At 39.9% G+C, this 20,609-nt stretch overlaps 1 protein-coding gene across 1 annotated transcript; it reads left to right on the top strand.

The window, feature by feature from the left end:
- The first annotated feature begins 1,226 nt into the window (after window positions 1-1,226).
- Window positions 1,227-20,084, top strand: inpp5l (inositol polyphosphate-5-phosphatase L). Its single transcript, XM_079688396.1, has 16 exons — window positions 1,227-1,651; window positions 5,548-5,589; window positions 5,911-6,011; window positions 6,512-6,599; window positions 11,268-11,331; window positions 11,906-12,009; window positions 12,239-12,291; window positions 13,558-13,677; window positions 14,289-14,373; window positions 14,464-14,559; window positions 14,640-14,714; window positions 15,046-15,119; window positions 15,265-15,376; window positions 16,357-16,425; window positions 16,508-16,567; window positions 17,657-20,084. Exons 1-15 carry the CDS (start codon window positions 1,592-1,594, stop codon window positions 16,547-16,549), a joined length of 1,185 nt encoding a protein of 394 aa, XP_079544522.1. The 5' UTR covers window positions 1,227-1,591; the 3' UTR covers window positions 16,550-16,567; window positions 17,657-20,084.
- Window positions 20,085-20,609: the final 525 nt, after the last annotated feature.

Genomic DNA, 20,609 nt, shown 5'->3' with positions numbered 1-20,609 from the left:
CACTGATATGCTAGTTTACGCAAGAAGAGCATCGAATGGGCCGTGCAGCTGTTGCAATGTTTTTGAAGATGACATGATTTGCCCTCCTAAGGCAAAGTCACAAATAAAGATGACTATTATTTTATAATTATGAGGTTTGATCATTTAAAACAGCTTGGTGGATAGGAATTAAATGCAAACTTGACTCAGTGTGAGGACTTTCATTGAAAGAATAAGTTTAACAGGAAAAAATACGAACTTCCTGTTGAGACTTCACAGAATGAGCCTGTGGTATGTTTGGTGGTGAGATGAGTAATTTCGTTTTCATGTCTGATTTGAGTTGTACATCATAGGCTTTGGTGGAGAGTAAGCTCAAGTACAAATTTGAGTAGCCTATTTACATTTTCAGCTACTTCACTTGTACTTCACTACTTTTCAGAAGTAAAGTGTCTGATCCACTTCATTTATTTGGCATCTTTACTGACCATTCAGAATGATGATACAAATATATATAAATTATGAAATTAACCCTTGGTGAAATTCACTAGCTACCCAACAGTCTGTATGGTACAACATTAACCCCTCTTTTACCAGCTGTGATATACAGGTTACAGGTTATAATTGTAGAAGAATATAATTCAATATAAATGTATGCTGTGATATTAAGTAGATCGTTTGAAATACAGGCCAACATACACGTTTTTATGGCAAAAAAAGTCATATAAAACCATTCTCTGATATTGTCTGTTGGCAGCATGTGAATACTAACTAACTACATTTTGAGACCATACTTTTATAAATAGAACCTTGAATGCAGGACTTTCACTTGTAAAAGTAAAGCACTACACTTTGGTATTAATACTTTTACTTAAGTAAACCACCTAAATACCTCCCCCTCTGATTGTAGACTGCAATTGTGTATTTTACTACATCTACCAAGTCATTATTGTAGTAGAACACAAGTTTCTATAGCATCTCATTGTGGGATTTTGGATTTTACACAATCGTATCAGTTGTTGTAGAATATATCAATAGGGGTTTATGTTGATACAATTGGTTACGTTGAGTAGATCATTTGGAATAAAGACCAACACACACGTTTCATGGTAATCAATAAACATGGGTTAATCTTCAGAGGGATTTATACTTTGAAGCAGATCTAAGGGGTTATAAAACTAATAGGAAGACTATAATGGACTATATGTAAAATAAAGGGGCGGAGCACCGGAGAATAAGCAGCGCTGCCTGTCTGCTCTGCCCGGTTATCTGAGGGTTGTGAAGGCAGCAGCAGATGCGCCTCCATGCTGCTTTAACTCCGCTAAGAAGCCACTAGTCCAATTAACCGAGGGGAGGCGGACATAAACGCATGCAGGCTCTTCAACGACGATGGATATGAGCGCCTTTCCGCCACATGACGATTTGAAACGACAGACCGCCATAACAAAACAAGTTGGACCAGAAACGACTCAGTATTTTCAGTGATGTACTTTGAGCGGCGGTAGTCTCGGTTTCTGGGCTCAAACATTAAGCCTTTATAAGCTTCTGCAGTGTTGTGTTGTAAGGCCTGCGTCACACGGAGTTTCTTCGCTGTTTGTGGAGCAGCCTCGGTAACATGGAAACATACGCTGATGTGCTGCTTGTCACCGCAAATGTCGGCTCACTCTTTGACAATGTAAGTATAATAACAATTAAAACACGCTAAAGTCCTGTCAGAGGATTATACTTGATGCTGATAGAGGAAACAGGAGTAAAGTTGTACATTTAAGGCTCATTTTACATCTTCGGTGGTATAAGGATGTAACAGGTCTTCATGACGCGTTTAATGACCTGTTGCTTAATCCAATACATAGCCTGTTTTATACTACACTGTGAAGTACTCAGCCGTGTTTATCTTCTCTGGCTGTCACTAACATGTGCTCAATATCCCCTGTGGTCACATAAATAAAAGCCACAACAGTTGTCTATGGTTATTAAATGTGGGATGTGAAAGTTTCACGCTTCATGTTTTCAGCCCTCATGTGATCTGCTCCTTGTTGCTGTTGCATTGCAATCTGTGATCACTCTGCAGGGCAAGCCATGAAAAACAGATGACAATATTCACCTAATGTTTGACCTATGACCTTGGAAAAAAATGAAACCAAGCCTATGTAACGTGTTTACACTCATTGCCTAATTTCAGGGTTATAAAGGCCTCTTGTACTGAATGTCATGTATTTTGACGCCTGTATGACAAGTTCAACAATTCAAAACCAGTGGTCACATTTCATAATATGAAAAACAACCTTGCATGTTGATCTAATTCCTCAATCAATTATGTTTTGCATGATTTATTTCTTAATTCTGAGACATGTTTTTTGTCGTTGTGGCTGCTGCATATCTTGGCAAGGACATTTTTGGGTTAAATAAAAGTTTAACCCACGCAGAATCCAACCAGTCATTTTGCTGATACAGTGGACCTAAAATGTGGGCCTAATCGGAGTTCACATAAATTGGTCTTTTTTTCCCCCCAATCATCCCTAAAATCTCCATATTCATCATGGCCCTTTACACCTGTATTACTGTATGTGCAGTTAATCGCTGTTGAAAATCACTGCTTATGACGTTCATTCAGGAAGATTCTGTGTTACTCAACAATTAGTTTATAGTTTCCTTATCATACTGTTTGGCTTTTACATCATCGGCTCCAGTGTTATCACTATATTTTCTATATTGTTATCTTGCATACTTATTTAAACTATACTTCATAGCCTACTCTTGACTGTATCTTTACCTATCTAGATGACTTTTCCGAGTGTATCTATACTCTTGGTGGATTCAGTTTGGGCCTTTGTCAGCCCAGACAACACTTTTGGACTCTACAGGGAGGAGGGCTCGTACACTCATGGAAATTTGGCTCAGGACCATGTTTCCGGTTGCCAAATCTGTCTCTAATGAAAACACGTTAGATGCTATTGTGGGAGATATGTAAACAGATGAATATCTCCCCCAGGGGACTTGCGCTTTTTCTACTGGTTTAGGCCCCCATATTTCCATAAACACTCCTAAACGTTCACCAAGCCTTCGGGATAAGAGCAAGACCTTAAGCACATCACAGGATAAATCCCCCTGCTTTACTGGAGCCGTGTGTCCCGTCAGAGTTAAGCCAGTGGGACAGACAACTATTTATTTATGTAGCACCTTTCATACAAACACGCAAGCCAAAGGGTTTGATGAAGAAGGGAATAACAATAATCAAGAAAAACAATAAAATGTAATCAATCAATGGATAAAACATATCTAATGAAAACAATTACGAAAAGATTTAAATGTAAGGTGTAATCAGTACCCCAAATGAAAGCCAGATGAAATACTTTTTCCTGAAAAAGTATAGAAAGTGCTTGTATTTCTAACATCCATAGACAGTGAATTTCAAGGTTTAGTGGCATAAACACAGAAAGCACTCCTTGGTACTTTTATGGGACAGATAAGGAACATTACAAAGCAAATTGGTGAAGGCCATTAGTGATCTGGCTGGAGCATACCATTAGAAAACATCTCAGATCGTTTACTGCTACTCTGTGCTACCAGCAACATTTCAATGGCCCACCAAAGCAGTATCCTGGAGATTTAACCTATTGTTCCTTGCGAGCCTGATTAATGACTGTATAGAGTAGACTCAACTGCAGTGAATAGACGTTATTTAAACAAAAATCTCGCTGTATACATACCAATGGTGTCAGACAAGTTATATAATGTAACAGGAGATCAGTTGTTGGAACATTTTCTATTGCCAAAGACACATTTCGGCCATGTTTCGTTAACAAAGCATAAACTAAATCACCACGCTGGATTCATTCATTTGGATTAGAGTTGCTGTGGTTTCACTTAAGACCTCTCTCATTCAAAGAGCCCAGTCTCGCTGCCTGCCTCAGCGCTGCTAGTTTTACAGAGAGTAAAACAAACTATATATATATCTTTAGCTGGATTACGATGTTCAGTTCTTTAAATTATTCACTTTTACCTCCTCCTTTTATTACTGTATACATAATCTTATCTTCAGTTAGGTCTGGGCAATATGGAGTATATCAAATGTGACCATATGTTTGACCTAAAAACACACTATGGATATTGTGTTGATATTGTAGGGGTGACCATTTATGCTTTCACAGGATATTTACACAAGGAGAATTTATGAAAGTATTTTCAGTCATATGGATTTATTGACTAGATGTGTGATGGTAAACAATAGCACAGCTAATACAGTCTGGTTAATTCAGAACATAACATCACATTACTTTTGTGCTGCCTTGAAAACCAAGAATCAAATCAGTCTAATGTTATTTTTAAAGCCCAATATCACAAATGATTGTCTCAGGGGGCTTTACAGCGTTACCAGCATACAACCTGTGTATATTTAAAAAAAGACTAACTTACAAAAATGATAATGTGAACGAATGGATGGATCCAGGAGGATATCAAATATCTACCCGGTGCCGCCAAAAACAGCACTTATGATATCCAAAATCTAAGACAATATCTAGTCTTATATCCCACTATGTATCGACAGGCCTAATATTGAGTGTAAACGCTGTATGGACATCATCTCTAAAACATATGTTGTAGTTCTAGCTGAATGACTCATGGTCAGAGTTGTGTTTGTGTTTAGAACATACAGACTGTGCTAGTAACCAGAATGGCGTGAGCTGCAGTCCTCCGGCCACTCTGCCATGCAAATCTGTTCTCTATGCAAAGCCATTTCTAAGCCAGTATGAATACGCCTGGGGTCGCAGAAGGTTACACAATATACTGGAAAAGTGGGTGTGTGGGAAAGGAAATATGATTATGGCCCTCTAGGAGCTTTTATTTGAACTTTTACTGGATTTGTTTTCAATTTAATGCTTATGGTCCACAAAAACAGGAAAAGATAGAGGATTATCTGGGGTTAGAAATATTGGAGGAAATATTGTGCTTTCACTTTCACAAGTTAGCCCCTTCCCTGTTTGACAGAGCTCATTGTGTAACATGTGTCCTTATTCATGTTTAATAATGTACTCAGTATTGCCATGTAACATAAAACTCACCATCAGAGGAACGGTTGCCAGATTACTATAGGTGCAGCTACTACACCTGTCTACTTCCTGGAAAACATATCCATTGGAAACACAGGATGATATTTCCACACAATCTTTATTGTCTGTCTGTTTCCTTTAATGTCACTTCCTGAACTCCACTTTAACTGATTGTCTGTTATCTGCTCCCATGTCCTTTAAAAGCCAGAAAACAATACAATTAAAATAAAACACTTAGTGTTTCTTTATGTCCCATGTGAATGGAACTACCTCATTGTATTTGCTCAAAGTGAGCGTTAATAGTTAAAGCTTCTCTTATAAATGTTCATGTATTAAAGAATGTTAAATAAATGTGCGTATTGTTAAAGGAGTTGCTCAGATTGACAAACCCAATTATTGCATTTACTGTATGTTATGTCTGATGTTTCCAAAAAAAAACAAGCAGGTTTAATATTTCATTTTAAACATGTTCTGAAAGACAGATTTCACGCTTTTGATGTTTTTCCTCTTTGTTTTATAGCTTGGTGAAATTCAAAATGAATGGTTACGAGAATTGTATAAGGTAAGTTTGGGAAGCCTGGCTCTTGCATTTAGTATTTCCACCCATCACTCGTAGTTGTCTCTTACATTTTATGGACAGTCTTTTACATTCAAAATAAAGATATGTTAGTGGAATAGGACATCATTACGTTTACAACACACACACAACAGTTACCTATTCAACAGGAAACGTTTATTAGCACTGATAGCACATCCAGATTTGAACTTCCACATGACCCCTAGAGGACAGTTCACTTCATCCTGTGATCTGCAGTGTTGACCCCTTCCCTTTCCATGCCTCTGTAATGTAAAAGCTGCAGGCTAACACGTGTCTCTGTTTCAGACGATCCACAGCCACAAGCCGCAGTTCATCGCCCTGCACTTCCAGGAGGTGGGAGGGAAGGACTACATGGCCAACATGGGACATGCCGAAAACTTCTTTTGGTAGGACTAATGTGAATTAGTATTCACATCTTTGACTGAAGTAAACTTATATAACACAGTCAAAGATAATTGAAGTCCTGAACTCATAACCGTGTTTAAAGAGGCCTTATTATGCTTTTTGGGGTTGTCCCTTTCCTGTTGTTCCTAAAATCCCAAAGTTCAACCCAGAGGGAGTTTCTATCCCATACTTTTTCTGTGCATAAATGTTCATAAAAAAGTACTTCATAATCATCAAATGAAGAGGGTATGAAATATTCTGAGAAGTAACTTATGCTGTCGGACAAATGTATTGGGGTTCAAATTACAATATCTGTCTCTGGGATGGAAAACTGTCATGTTTTTCCACCATAAGGAAGAAAGTTGTTTGAATTCTACGGCTGCCAGTACCAATTGTTTTTTACCTATTCATTTCTACATTTCTCAGTTTATCTTTTAGTCTGTTAAAAAACAGAAAAAAGGTTTCCCAAATCCATACCTCTGTTGTTCTTGGTCTGTTCCAGGATCATTGAATCGAGCGAGGAAATGAAAGACTATGACAGGGTCTGCATCTATGTGGACAACCAGTTCCAAACAGAGGACAGTTTCACGGTAAGAAAAACCCAATCTGTTCAGAGTAGTTCATACGGGCCGCCACATGATGGAGTCCTCCTCCATGTTACTGGTTAGCGCTGTGCAGCTGTTATGTTGTCTCTGACAAGCAGCAGCTGATTTCTGGTCATCACGTTTGGTGGAGATTTATTTTACCATAATACAACATTGAAAAAGTGAACTTTAAAGGTCCCCTATTATACTGTTTTTCATCAATATATTAGAGGTCTCCGATATATACAAACATGTCTCTGAAGTGTTGCTCCAAACACCAAACAGATCATTGCAGCATTACCCATAATCCCCTCTGTTTCAGCCCTGTTTCAAAAGTGCTGATTCTCTGTCTGTTACTTTAGATGAAAATAAGGAGCCCCTCCCCACGCCCCTCTGAGAGAGATTTGGTTAAAAAGAACACAGTGGTGCTCTAGGAGGAGATTCAGGTGATAAGGTGGGGGGGGGGGGGGTTACCTTGGTTGGTGATTGGCTAATGGTTACACAAGCAAGACAATCGTTATGACATCATAAAGTGGACACAATCTGATCAGCTCATTTTCAGACAGGTTTTAGAAATGGAAAGAGAGAGAATCTTTTTTCCTGAAACTTTCAGAATCTCTTTTGCATAATAGGTGAACTTTTAAGATTGATCAAGATGGATTGAATTTGAACATGGATTAATTATATTCTGTATATTATTAGAGAAAGTAATTAGATCTATTATTTTGCCGGACAAAACAGGATACATTTGAGTGACTTGTGATTTAAGTCTCAATCTTAAACCGGAACACAACTCGAAAGTGGATCTTTTTGTTTGTTATTTTGAAAACCCAATATCACTAATAATTGTCTCGGGGGGGCTTTACAACGTTACCAGCATACAACACTTTGACCCAAGTAATGTACAAGGAAAACAATTCCCAAAGAAAGCGCATAATTAACGGGAAAAATAGAAGGAACTTCATGGAGAGCAACAGAGGTGCGATCCCTCTCTCAGAACAAAAAGACATCTTAAAGATATCATGTGTATATATTAAAAATGACAACATAGACAATCAAAGTGACAAAAATGATGATTTGAACGAATAAAATAAAGATGGATCCAGGAGGATTCAAAAATCTACCCGGTGCTGCCAAAAACAGCACTTATGATATCCAAAATCTAAGACAACATCTAGTGTTATATTCCAATATGTATCGACAGGCCTAATATTGAGTGAGTTAAATCGGACCACAACTCATAAGTGGATATTTTGTATAAAGTGAGAAGGCTTTGACAGGATGTTTTGATCCTGTTTCCCATTGCTGATGAAGACAAGCTACATAGTGGAAATGTTCCATTATCAGAAGGATCAGGTCCGACTCGTCCTACATTTTGTTTTTTTGTGTGAGTGTAAACAGGCTCCTCCTTGTTTGCATCTCATCACGAAACAGATCAGTGAAACAATAACCCACATCTTGAAGGTCCTTGAGTTAGGGACCTATCGAACCTGAGCTGAGGTCACAGGTACAGATCGTATCAGTGTTTTCCTCTCAGTGCACTTTGTTTTTGTTTCAGAGGGGATCTTTGACCTAAAGGAAGCCTTTAAGACCAAAATGATTATACAAATCCCTTCTAATACCATCTCATTAGCCACAAATAAAATGTGTGCATGGCCTTACTTTCTAAGAAGTTGGATTTTAGTAGATGTCTAAATTATTAGTATTAGTGAGATTAAATTGCTATTCAGTCTGCTCATAACAACAGAAAATAAAAACTGTGATATTATGTCAACAAGTTTGTATTGAGAAGACTATGCTCGGATGTATTGATCAAACTAATAAGTCTGTCTAAGGTTTTCCATTTGCGATGAAGATTAGAGAACGTGGTGAAATGTCATCGACGGTATCGGGTCAGATTTGTCCTACTTTTTTTATGATGCTTGTTTTCGTCTGTGGGTAAACGGGTTCCTCCTTGTTTTTGCATCACATCACATCAAAGATAAAGATCATGTCAAACCTTTTTTCGTGTCAATGATGACATGCATTCATTTTTTTTAAATTTCCGTTGTCAAATCAACCTGGGGACCTTTTCATATTTGTATTCACACATTAGAAATGTTCAATAAGGAGTCCAGAAAATGTTTGGTGTTTCTAGACTACAGGAAGGCCTGTTGTGTTTCCTTTTGTGAAGACCTATGCTCTGGCTCCTGATTATGAATGAATCTATATCCATTAATCATGTGTCCTTGTTGTTAAAGTGTGTTTGTGTTTACTCGTCTGGGTCTCTCCTTCATCAAGGCTCACTGCACATCTCGGATATGAGCAAACCAGAGCCCTTTGTACTGTGAGGCAAATACATCTCAAAGATATGGCGTGAAACAATGTGAAGTGGTTACACACTGTGAGCACAGACATAAGAGATGCACTTAAAGACAGTTTTGTTAAGTGACTGCCCCTCCCTGCACGGATGAAGTGAACCCTGGTCCGCTGCAGTGCATGCTGGGACGTTGTGAAAGCCATTTCCTGCTTCAAACTTCTTCTTTTTGTGACCTCAAAAAGCACAAGCAAGTTCTCAGGCTTCTCTCTGGAACCAAACTGTTTTCAGAGTTTCTCCTTGTCAGCATTAGTTTGCCTGAAATTCTGCCCTGGTTGAAAAAGGGGCTGAGTATTTCTTAAACTATTAACCCTTACTCCTCCCATGTGATACCCCCACACTGGACGTCTGACAGTAGGGGTCAGCGGCTGCATCTGTAGACTGAAGGTGTGTGAAGTAAAAAGGAGAAAGTCAATGGCCAGGTGTGGGGGGGGGGACAGGCCAAAGTCAATACATTTAACTCTAGATTAAAACTATTGATCCCAGCCCATTTGTGCACGATAAATAAAGAGTGAGGGGGGAGTGGGAGACAGCTGGTACTAAGTTTCCCCACGTTGAGTGTTTGCACCCTCCACTGTTTGCCCTGAGAGGGTTGCAGCCCCCCCACCCCTCCTAATGCCTCATTCTCATTTCGGCGGTGCCACCTGCATTGATTTTCAATTTGTTTCCCCCTGGCTGCGGATCATCAGTTATACGGCTGAGAGAGAGAGTTTGGGGGGTTCTCCTTTCAGAGGGGCTGCAGCAGCAGAGGGGGCCGACCTGCATGCATTCAGTACAAATGGTGTTTTGATAAAAAATCACTTGTAAGTCAATATTTTTTTATTAAACTGTGCACAAACCTGATTGATGAAGGTGTGTGTGTGTGTGTGTGTGTGTGTGTGTGTGTGTGTGTGTGTGTGTGTGTGTGTGTGTGTGTGTCAACTTTTTCTTATTGAATATTCTGCTTTTTAAAAAGATCTGTATTTGGAGTTCCAAAGTATTTATATTACAGTTTTATAGTAAAAAGAATGTCTAATAAAAATTGTGCACAGTCATCATCAATTTGATGGATACAGTGATTCCTCTTTTATTTTCTGCATATAATTAAACACAATCAAAGCACAAACATAACATATAAAAAAATCAAGGCAAGGCAAGCGGGGTTTTCTAAATTAGCAAAAAGGAAAATCCAGCAGGGAGTTTCCCGAGGCGTTTTCAAGCTAAGGAAGGGAATCATATCACGGACACTTTTGCCAAGTTTCTCAAATGTATTCTCCTGATGCCTCACAGAGAAGGGATTGTTTCCTTGTAAATTATGTAATATATAATCTCATACCAGTCAGTTTAAGTTAACAACCTTATCAGATTGTTCAAATAACAGCCCTAGTTTTGACAAGTTGCTCACTAATTGCCGCTCACTGGAGCCGATCACGGAGACACTTCCATTTTATTAAATGAGGAGGACTTTGGCACCGAAGATAAATGATCTCTTCAGGGAGAGATCTCTCATGCTCTGGCTGGGTGTTTTTTAGGGGGGGGGGGGGGGTTTCACATCGGTCCGTCACGCCCCGAGCCCTCGGAGCCGCTGATTTCTCTTCGGCCCCCAGTCAGCGCTGGCAGACAGCAGGCCTACTGCTTAATACCTTTTAAATTGTTTTAATTTTCTGTCTCTATTGATCTCTCAGGGCGTGATTAATCAGATCAGTGGAGCAGGCAGTTAGTACATTAAAAACGGTCAGCCTCACGTCAAGGATGATTTGGTGCTAAAGTGTGTGTGTATGAGAGAGTGGGGTGGGGGGGGGGGGGGCAGTTTGTGGACGTGTTGTGCAGTTCACTTTCAACGTCTCTATTCTTTAAAGTTTCATGCGTCTTTGGGACAGTAACAATATACTGTGTCGCAGTGGATGGTTCAATACGAGGCTCACATGATGGGGAAATGAACAATTCAATTCATCATCAGAGGTTGAGCTCAGATGATGATTTAGATGATGAGGTTTTACTGTCGATCGCTGATGTGAAGCTGCTGCTAATGGACCAGACAAAGCTCAAATGTCCCATTTTAAAAACTTTTAAAAAATGTTTTACCAAGTGCAGATGGGGGTGCAGTATTTTTAAATTGGCATGTTTGCAGAATTTAATATTTCAAAATGTAGCTTTTGGGGTTTTTCTTTTGTTCTGTGCAATAGGTGTTTGACATGAAACATGTTATTTCAGTATACATTTCTTAAATTCCTATCACAACTTGATCATGTTTGTAAAGTTTATGATTAACCTAAAACCATTTCACATATCATACAAACCTCATTACACTTGTGTTCCTTATGTGTTTCTCTCCACAGGCTTTGGGCAGCATGTACTTCATCCACAAGACACTGAAAAACATCCAACAGTATGATTTTAATGGTAAAAACTTTATGTCTGATGTTTTTCTCCTTCTATTATCCGTCAGCTGGTGATATATTCCTATTACTCTCCCCTCGAAAGAAAGATGATTTAAGCTCCCACCGTAAAGCACTTCCTTATGTTTTGTTAATGGCTCATAATTGGCTCTTACTTCGAATAAACAGCAATAAAAATAAAGGGCAATATTGCATATGATTCAAATGATTATAGTCATCTTTTTAATATCAGGAGTTTCAGGACATTTCAAGTGTTTAACGACAGTTTGATCGCTAACTCCTCCTGGTCAGATATTTGCAAAGAACCTGCATTTAAAGTGGAGCTGTTCTTTTCCTGCTGCATAGTCCAGTCACGTTAGGCGTGAAAAAGCTCCTCAGAAAAGCTTATGGAAGAACCATAAACATCCCGCAGCTGCCACTCGCTGTGTGGCCCAATCCGATTGTTGTCCACCAAACACAGTCTAATGGCCCGCTTATAGATCCCCTCATCACGTATGCCGCTCTGATGAGGTTAACACCAGTTTATTGATTGCCGTTTGCATGTTTTCTCACTCTTTTACATGTCACCCCTCTAACAGTTAAGGATTTCAAAGCAGTGTCGGGACAGAGCAAGCACGTGGGCTCTCTGGACGGGGTCAGCACAGTGGAGAAAGAAAAATTCCCAAAGAATTTCTGGCCTGATGTGAGTATGTATGCATTAATGTGCATGCCTACATTTGTGTGTGTGTGTGTGTGGGGAGGGGTACGTGAGGGCCAAAGGGAGATGTCACGACAGATGAGTCTACTGGGGCTGCCGCTCTGACAGGGAGATGAGACAAATTATGTGGAAGAATCAATGATTATCAGTTTGGCCCTTCACAGACACGGCTCGCTGCTGTTTAGTGACTCACTCTCATTTGTCTCTGTTGCAGTTCAAGTGGTCGAGGAAGGGCTTCATGAGGACCCGCTGGATCATACACAACCAGTACGTACCCTGCACCAATCTCACCTCGATTAGATAAACATACTCTGCCCTGGATTTATATCACTTTCACGTTTGGGTGTTTTTTTGACTGTTGTGAAATCCAGTTATGCTTTCCCTGATGCCAACTGGCATTCATGTAAGCTTTACAGGTTTGCTTTGCTTTGTTAAATAAAGAGTCAGCTCCCAGTAACCACAAATAGTAAAGGAAATACAAAGTCTATTCGGTTTCCCTTTGTGTTCCACCTGAGTGCTAACAGAACTGCCAATCCTTTACCTGACTTTCGATATTGACAAAACAATTGAGATGTACAAACTCTGCTTCTACAATACATTTTTTCAGAGCAACATTTTCAGTTGAATCAATAATACCAGAGCTTTTTAGCTTCTTACAGGTTTGTTTGGTTGTGCAACCACAATTTGAACTGAGATCTGAACACATACAGGATCTCAGAGCTGCAGCAGGGGCTAAAACTCATACTGTCTCCCATTACCTCGATCACTACATTACACTACATGTTACTTGTTAGACGCTTTTATCCAAAACGATTTACATACTCAATACTGTGGACAATCCCCACAGGAGCAATTTGGGGTGAAGTGTCTCAGGGACACAACGACATGCTGACTGCAGTGGGGTTTGAACCTGTGTCTGCCTGTGTTGTCCCCGGTGGATTTATTAACGAAATATTTTGTTATTATTTATTCAGTTTGGCAAAGTAATTTTCCACTTGATCGAAACAGAGCCAGTGCAGCATGGTGTCCTGCTGCTAACCCACACAGGCTACATTTTACAGAACACGATTTTATATAATGACAGAAGCAAGGCATATATTTGTATAGTGTATGTTCTGAAAACCATTATGTAAATAAAAGCTAAATATAGCTCTGAAATGAACATGATGAATGGCCCCGTGCTGCTGCTACAGCTGCACGTGTTCTCTGGGAACAATAGTCTCTATCTGCTCGGCTGAGTTGTCACCTGGGGGGGGGAAACAAAGGCAGGCCACAATCAGTGTGCAACAAGATCAGGCTGTAAGTCAACAAAGCTCTTTTGTTGGATGCAAATTAATTGTTTTGCAGTGACAGCCACAAAAAAAAAGGAGCGGACGTTTGTAGACTCAGCATTAACAAGAGGGCAGCAACTGATAAGAGAGCTACCCATGAGTGACACCCGTGCACACACACCTTTCAGTTCTCAGGTGTTATCAAATCGTTTCCTGTTTCCTCTTTCTGCCTAACATCCTATTCTGTGTGTGTGTTTTACAGAGGTCTGGACCTGGTTAATGTCCACCTGTTCCACGATGCCTCCAACCTCATTGCCTGCAAATCCAGTCCCTCCATTTACTCGGCCAACCGCAAAAACGCTCTCAGATATGTCATCAACAGGTCGGATACCCAGGCGCAAATTATGCAATGGCTTTTCCCACCTGGCAAAACACTTCCTGAATAAAGTGACAAAGAAAAGACATTGTATTTACTGCTTTGTAACTGCTTTGTCTTTTATAAATAGAAACACACACACTAATACACTTCTCACAATCAGCTTTCCTTTTATCTTTCATTTAGTTACATTTGTTTTTATTTTGTGTTGTTCTAAAAGTCTGCCATCAAAATTGAATTTTATTTTTTGTATAATAATCTGTGTTCTCTACAGTATATCATTGTGCATTTTAAAATGATTTCGGTATAGGTTTCAAATGAGCCCAGTGGGTTTTCTGCCTCCTTCTGCACTGTATATTGTTAATCTGTTACTCCCTCTATGAAGGGAATGGGTTTTCCCACAGATTTGGCTAAGATCATCATGTAAACAAGATATTTCAGGGATGTACATGAACTCTGACCTTTGAATGCACTGTTCTGAAATGATTGCACACACACACACACACACACACACACACACACACACACACACACACACACACACACACACAGTCAGGTTTTTTTTATAGAAAACTACCCAAACCTCTTTGTGATTCCTGGCTTCTATTTCCTTCCAGGATATCAGACAGCCGGTACACTCCTCTGCCTTTCTTCCTGTTTGGAGATTTTAACTTCCGTCTGGATGCACTTACTCTGGTGCAGGTATGTGACAGCATTTCTCCTGAAGGAAATGAGGAAGTGCATCACCTTGGCCTTTTGACATAAACTCTTCCTTTGTGTTTCTGTGAGCAGCATCTGTCCACTTCAGCAGATGTGCAAACAGTGAAGAAGGACAGCAGTAACGAAGTAGAGAGGATCATCTGCGAAGCAAAGGACAAAGACCACCAGGTGATTAATGCAGTTTCATCAAGAAAACAATATTCTTTTCTGTGCTTCCTTTCCTATACCTAGTTTCATTCCACCCACAGGTGCTGCTCCACATTGAGGACAAGCTGTTTGCCTACCTGCACCAGGCGGTTTTCAGGGAGGACAACGGCAGAGCGGTGAGAAATCTCTCAACGTTGACCCACACTGTTCCGGTCAGCTGCCCCACAGTCTCAGACAAACTATGCTGTGACTCTGACCTACTCAGGTTGCTTAGCAACAATCTGACATGTCTTCACACATTTTAGATTAGACCCTATCAGCGGATACACAGTCCTTAGAATGACATTAAAGCAAATACACTAGCTGTGGGTTAAACAGAAGTGTGATAACTTTGACAGTAAACTGGGTTTTCCGCACGTACTTAAATCTTACTCACTCACGTCACATTTGATTTGAATGGGTGTAGAGTTCCTGTAGAGCTAATCAGAAATGGCTTCTATCCCTCAGCTGTTGAAGTATGACAAAGAAGTCGCAGTCTTTCATGATGTTATTCGGGAAGAGGACATCGAGTTTCCACCCAGGTAACCCAGCTAAATGCTGCAGACGTACAGTATACGAACTCTAACATATGTTGTTAATCCCCTAAATTCACTGTGTGTGTGTGTGTGTGTGTGTGTGTGTGTGTGTGTGTGTGTGTGTGTGTGTGTGTGTGTGTGTCCCTCCCAGCTACCCATACAGTGAAGAGTACACTAAACCGACCCGGTACATGAACACTCGCTGCCCGGCCTGGTGTGATCGCATCCTCCTGTCACACACTGCCCAGGAATTCATCCACAGGGTCAGTACATGCTACTATCATAAAGCTGATATTCTTAAGCTTCTGCATTGTAGCTCTCCTGGCTACCCCACACCATGTACAGGATATATTCTTGGTATAAGTAAGGCTTATATATTATACACAATTTGATACAAGATTGAAGCTTTTTAATCGTTTTTTGTTCTCGCGTATACAGTGGCTTCTGGGCCTGCCGATATTCTCACATGGCTAGTGAGTTTATTCCAAGAATAATGTCATTTACTGTAATAGATAAGCGTTTACATGTTTGTATCTTCGAAAACCCTGCGCCTCTTAGTTAGTGATGCAATGTTTGTCACGCTTTTCGCAGGCTACGTAATTATAACAGTGACAGATTTGGCACTCATCGTCATTTTCATGTTGATGACTCCTGTATTTTAGACAATAAAAGACAAAAACAAGTCTCTTATTTTTAGCTAGTGACCATCGATTGTGACCATTTGGCTGAATTCAGTGTCGCCAACAGACAATCAACTGCAAATAGCTAGCTAGCAAGCTAATTAAGCTAAAATTAGCTTTATGAGTTGGTTGAATATGACCGTCAGGAGACTCACGACGCAGAGGCTATAAAATGACTGATTTATGACCCACTCAAAGTGTGTGGTGCTATATGTATTTGCAGAGATCACTCACCCTATTTGCATGTTCTTATTTTGCTTAGTTTGGAATATTTAATGGGGTCAATCTCTAATAAAATGTATACTGGTTGCTTGACCGGAAGCTTGCATCCAAGAGGAAGCTATCAGAAATGTCTGACCAAGTGCTGAAAGGACTCAAATATAGTCGGGAGGAACCACAAACAAACAAAACCTCTGCTGTTGACTTTCATCTGAAGTAAAGTTGTTTTAATCCACTGCAACATACGAATCCTACTCATTCTGCCCTAAGTCACAGATGTAAGCTCCAGTGTTGATGTCACATGTTATTTCTCTTTATCACTAAAAGTTCATTCCTGTTTTTAGGGAGATGACGGAGACAAGAGCCTCGTTTACGACACAGTGGGTCCTAATGTCTGTATGGGAGACCATAAGGTAACAGTTGAAATAGCTTCTCCAGTATATTCTACTTTTTCTGTTCTACATGTGGAGTAACTCTGCTGTGTTCTTCTTGTAGCCGGTTTTCTTGTTCTTCTCGCTGAAGACGAATGACCATTGACTTGGATCCTTCTCAATGGTAAGTGCCAGTGAGTGTGTTTTCTATACTATACAGCATGTGGAGGTGTATGTAGGTCTATGTGGTGATTCCAGAGGGGGGGATTCAGTGTGTGAGAGCGATCACAGTAATCTCGCTGCGCTCCCCAGAGGGCCGTAACCCAGTCTGGCCCACAGGAGTCGGGATATGAACTAAGATGAAGTGCCTGCGGGACACGAGCGCTGCTTTGTGTCCAGGCGGTCGGACCACAGGCCATCAGCACCTCTCACTGATCTATGTGTATTGAATCCTCTGCAGTGTCACTGTGGCCACACACTAAGTGCATCGCTGGCCCGCTTTTCATTAATTACCATCTGGATGGTCGGCTGGAGAGACATGCATTGTGCCGGACAGCGTATTGGCATTTTTACGGTCATGATTTTGTTTTGCTGCCGTTTAAATTTATTTATTTTAGGGATGGACTGCTTTTTCATGAGGATCCCTCTTCAGAAGGCTGCAAAATAATGAGTCCATGCAATGAAGCGGCAACCAGCGTGCATTCTCTTTTGTGTTTGGGAGACAAGTTAATTCCAGTGAAACAAATTCTCTGTATTTCTCAGGCTACGTTTACCCAGTAAAGAGAGACATTACGGTGCATCATTTGTGATCACGTGGGATTGGTACGCATCATTTCCACAGAAAGTTGCTTTAAATAAATGTTTCATTTGGGAATAACTTGGAATTAGTAACAATAATTATATAATAAGTAAGAGTCTTATAATCATAATCAGCACGTTACTTTATCTCCTCCCACTTTATCCTTCACGTGCACTGTGATCTAGGGAAAAAAGAATTTCCACATTATTTGGATAAAGTCCCATAACTATTTGTGTGTGTGTGTGTGTGTGTGTGTGTGTGTGTGTGTGTGTGTGTGTGTGTGTGTGTGTGTGTGTGTGTGTGTGTGTGTGTGTGTGTGTGTGTGTGTGTGTGTGTGTGTGTGTGTGTGTGTGTGTGTGTGTGTGTGTGTGTGTGTGTGTGTGTGTGTGTGTGTGTGTGTGTGTGTGTGTGTGTGTGTGTGTGTGTGTGTGTGTGTGTGTGTGTGTGTCCTCTTTCCTCTCAACTCTGCCACAGTATCAGTACAATGGTTACCAGCCACAAACACACTCACAGCCAGCAGCGGGTCTCAACTCTGAAATTCCCCGCTGTGAAAACCCCCTCGTCTCATCACTGGAGTCTCACTAAAGACTGTCTCACTGCCACATACTGTCGACCTCAGCTCCAGAGCCACAAGCCCTGATTAATCTGCAGCTGGGATGGATTTCTGATGCAGTTCTCCAGATTATCACCTCTCTCTCTAGATCTAAAGTCCTTTGACCCGAATGCAAAGTGTCACAAAATATATTCCATGACTTGTTATTAAGCTGATGCTTTTATCCAAAGGGACTTGCATACACTTCAACTTTGCAGTCATGCCCACAGGAGCACATTGGGGTTAGGTTTCTCGCCCAAGGACACTTCAGCATGTTGACTGCAGGTGTTGGGATCGAAACTCTGACCCTCTGATTTGTAGATTACCACATTAAGCCCCACTATTCCTGCTTCCTCTGATGATGTAAAGACTGCAGTGTGTAATTGTTAACCAACTATTCACTGTACATGTGTGCAAACATTTCTCCTTATTTTAACAAAAAATGCCATTTTCTTGCTTCCGACAAACCCCAGGAAAAATCATCAGAGGTGTTCCCATACCTCATTGGCCATTTAGCAGACAGGTCACTTTTTCAGGTCATGACTTTCACCCAGTAGGTTTTAAATGAGCTGTTCATGTAGCTAATCAGAATCCAGTGTCGAGAAACCAATCATTTTGTAGCTAAACATTACACCAACATTATTATAAGGCTCTAATATTAGTACAACTTCATACATGTGGGTTATTTTTTATCAAGATTTGGATCGATATACTTTTCTTTCATGCAATTTCTACATCATGTTTTATTTTTAAATGTTGTTTACTACCCACTTGTAGACACAGTTAAGGAATGCTGCTATGTCAGTTCACTGAAGACATGTTTGTTTTGATGCCCTTTTTAGATTAAACATAATCTATGAAGGTATCTTACATTTTATTAATATTTCTTAGCTACTTTCTCACGGTGGCTTTATTCATGTCACTTCCAGATCTGGTTTTGTTTTAAATCTAACAATGACACTAGAATTTCTAGGCATCAAGATTATGTTTTGAATGCAGAAGTAGGAGCTGAATTGATTACCACATCACAACAGAATGTGTTTCACCCTGTTGAATTTTTAAAGGTACATTATTTGTACCAGCTTTACGTCAATAACAAGTGCTTTATTCCACAAGCTATAACTCATCAGTTTTCATTTTTTCGATTTTAGCAATCCTCACTCAGAGAAGGTTTTCCTTACAGTTTGCTAATGCAGACATCTTCTCCTCCCTGTTCGGGTTGGCATCAAAATGATTCCATTGCCAAAACAATTATAATGTAGGCCTCCCATATTTACTCGCAAATGTTCCCTATTATGCTTTTTTGGGGTTTTCCCACTCCTGTAGTGTGTTATAGTTGTTGTGCATGTAACCGCCTGAAACACCTCCATTGGACTACTTTGATTACTTTTGTAACATCACTATGTAACACTTGTGCTTCTATTGGCTAGTGCTCCAACACATTGTACGTGATAGGCTAAGGGGCGCGACATCTCTAAGTGGTTGACTAATCGCAACAGAGCCGGCCAGCTAACCAATCAGAGCAGACTGAGCTCTGGTTTCAGACAGAGGGTGAAAAGAGGTGCTGCAGTACAGGCAGTATGAGAAAAATAAAGACCATTTTGAACAATAAAGCATGCAAACATGTCACATTATACACATGTGAACCTGGACATGAGCATAATAGGGCCCCTCTAAGGGTTGTGGATGCATCAATACCACAGATTCACTTGAACTTCACAAAATCCTGTATACAGTACATATTCACGCGTGCACCCACACACAACACAGAAGGCACTGTTTGCTTTTGGATTGATTTTTGTTTTGTTTAGTTGAATCATATATTCTTAAACTGTATAGCACCAGTGCTGTATAATATTGTTGTGTGAAATGCTAGAATGTTTGACCTGGATTTAATAATGACTTATTGAATTTAAAATAATGTAAAATAAGTTTAGTGATTTTTACTTCCCTCCATCTTCTTACACATTGTCTGAAGCTAATCCCGGCTGACATGTATTTTATTTTATTGTGTGTTTTGTGATTCTTATTTGGTCTTACACAGCTTGGTGAAACAATATATACGTCAATACTTGATCATATCAATGTTGGTCTGTCAGTCATGCTTGCACAGTGGGACTGAAGCCTTGCCGTAACAAGATTAAGTTAATAATCAGTTATGCATATGTTTGTGTAGATTCAAGAGTGTGTTGGTGACAATCTTGTAGCAGTTCACTTCATTAAAAGGCCAGTATTACCTTTTAGATTAACTCTGGTAACACTACAGCATTGTCATATTTCACTTTTTCAATAAAATATTACCCTCATAAAGGCTGCATTGTGTTTTATTTGCTTTAAGAAATTGTACATGCAGCCATTGTTGCAACACATTTTGATTTGGATACAGTCATCGTTTAATCATTCATAATAGTCACACCTCTGCGGGAAGTGCTGGTAAAGCACATTGGTGTTCTTTTCCTGTTGAAGCTGATAAACCTGAATGGTTTGTGCTACCAGGGAAAGAGAAGTGGATCTTGACCTACATTAAATACAATTATACAATGTTATTATATTAAAACATTATCAAGTTAGTTACTTTGACGTTAAGAATTAAAATTCTCACAAATGTTTATTTTGTGTTGGTTGGATTAAAGAAATATCAACCATATAGTGCAAAACGCTTGCACAAAGCCTGCCTCAACTTCACTGTCTTTCTGTGTAATGCATTTATTTTCCAAAGTTCTATTAATCCACCATGATGTGAGCTGCACTTATTTTTTAACGCAGGAAATATTGCATCTAAAAGAGAGGAGGTAATACGCTTGCCCCTCTAAAGCTGGAGTGGGTTGCCTTTTT

Source organism: Notothenia rossii, assembly GCF_949606895.1.
Source record: "Notothenia rossii genome assembly, chromosome: 6".
Taxonomy (NCBI): Eukaryota; Metazoa; Chordata; class Actinopteri; order Perciformes; family Nototheniidae; genus Notothenia; species Notothenia rossii.
Note: the sequence above shows the minus strand (reverse complement) of the source record. Positions and strands in the feature narration are given on the sequence as shown.

Excerpts from the sequence above, each read along its gene's own strand:
- inpp5l (XM_079688396.1), top strand. The coding sequence starts at position 1,592 with ATGGAAACATACGCTGATGTGCTGCTTGTCACCGCAAATGTCGGCTCA. Across the intron at positions 6,012-6,511 it reads CATGCCGAAAACTTCTTTTG|GATCATTGAATCGAGCGAGG; the intron begins GTAGGACTAATG and ends GGTCTGTTCCAG. Across the intron at positions 14,715-15,045 it reads GGGAGGACAACGGCAGAGCG|CTGTTGAAGTATGACAAAGA; the intron begins GTGAGAAATCTC and ends TCTATCCCTCAG.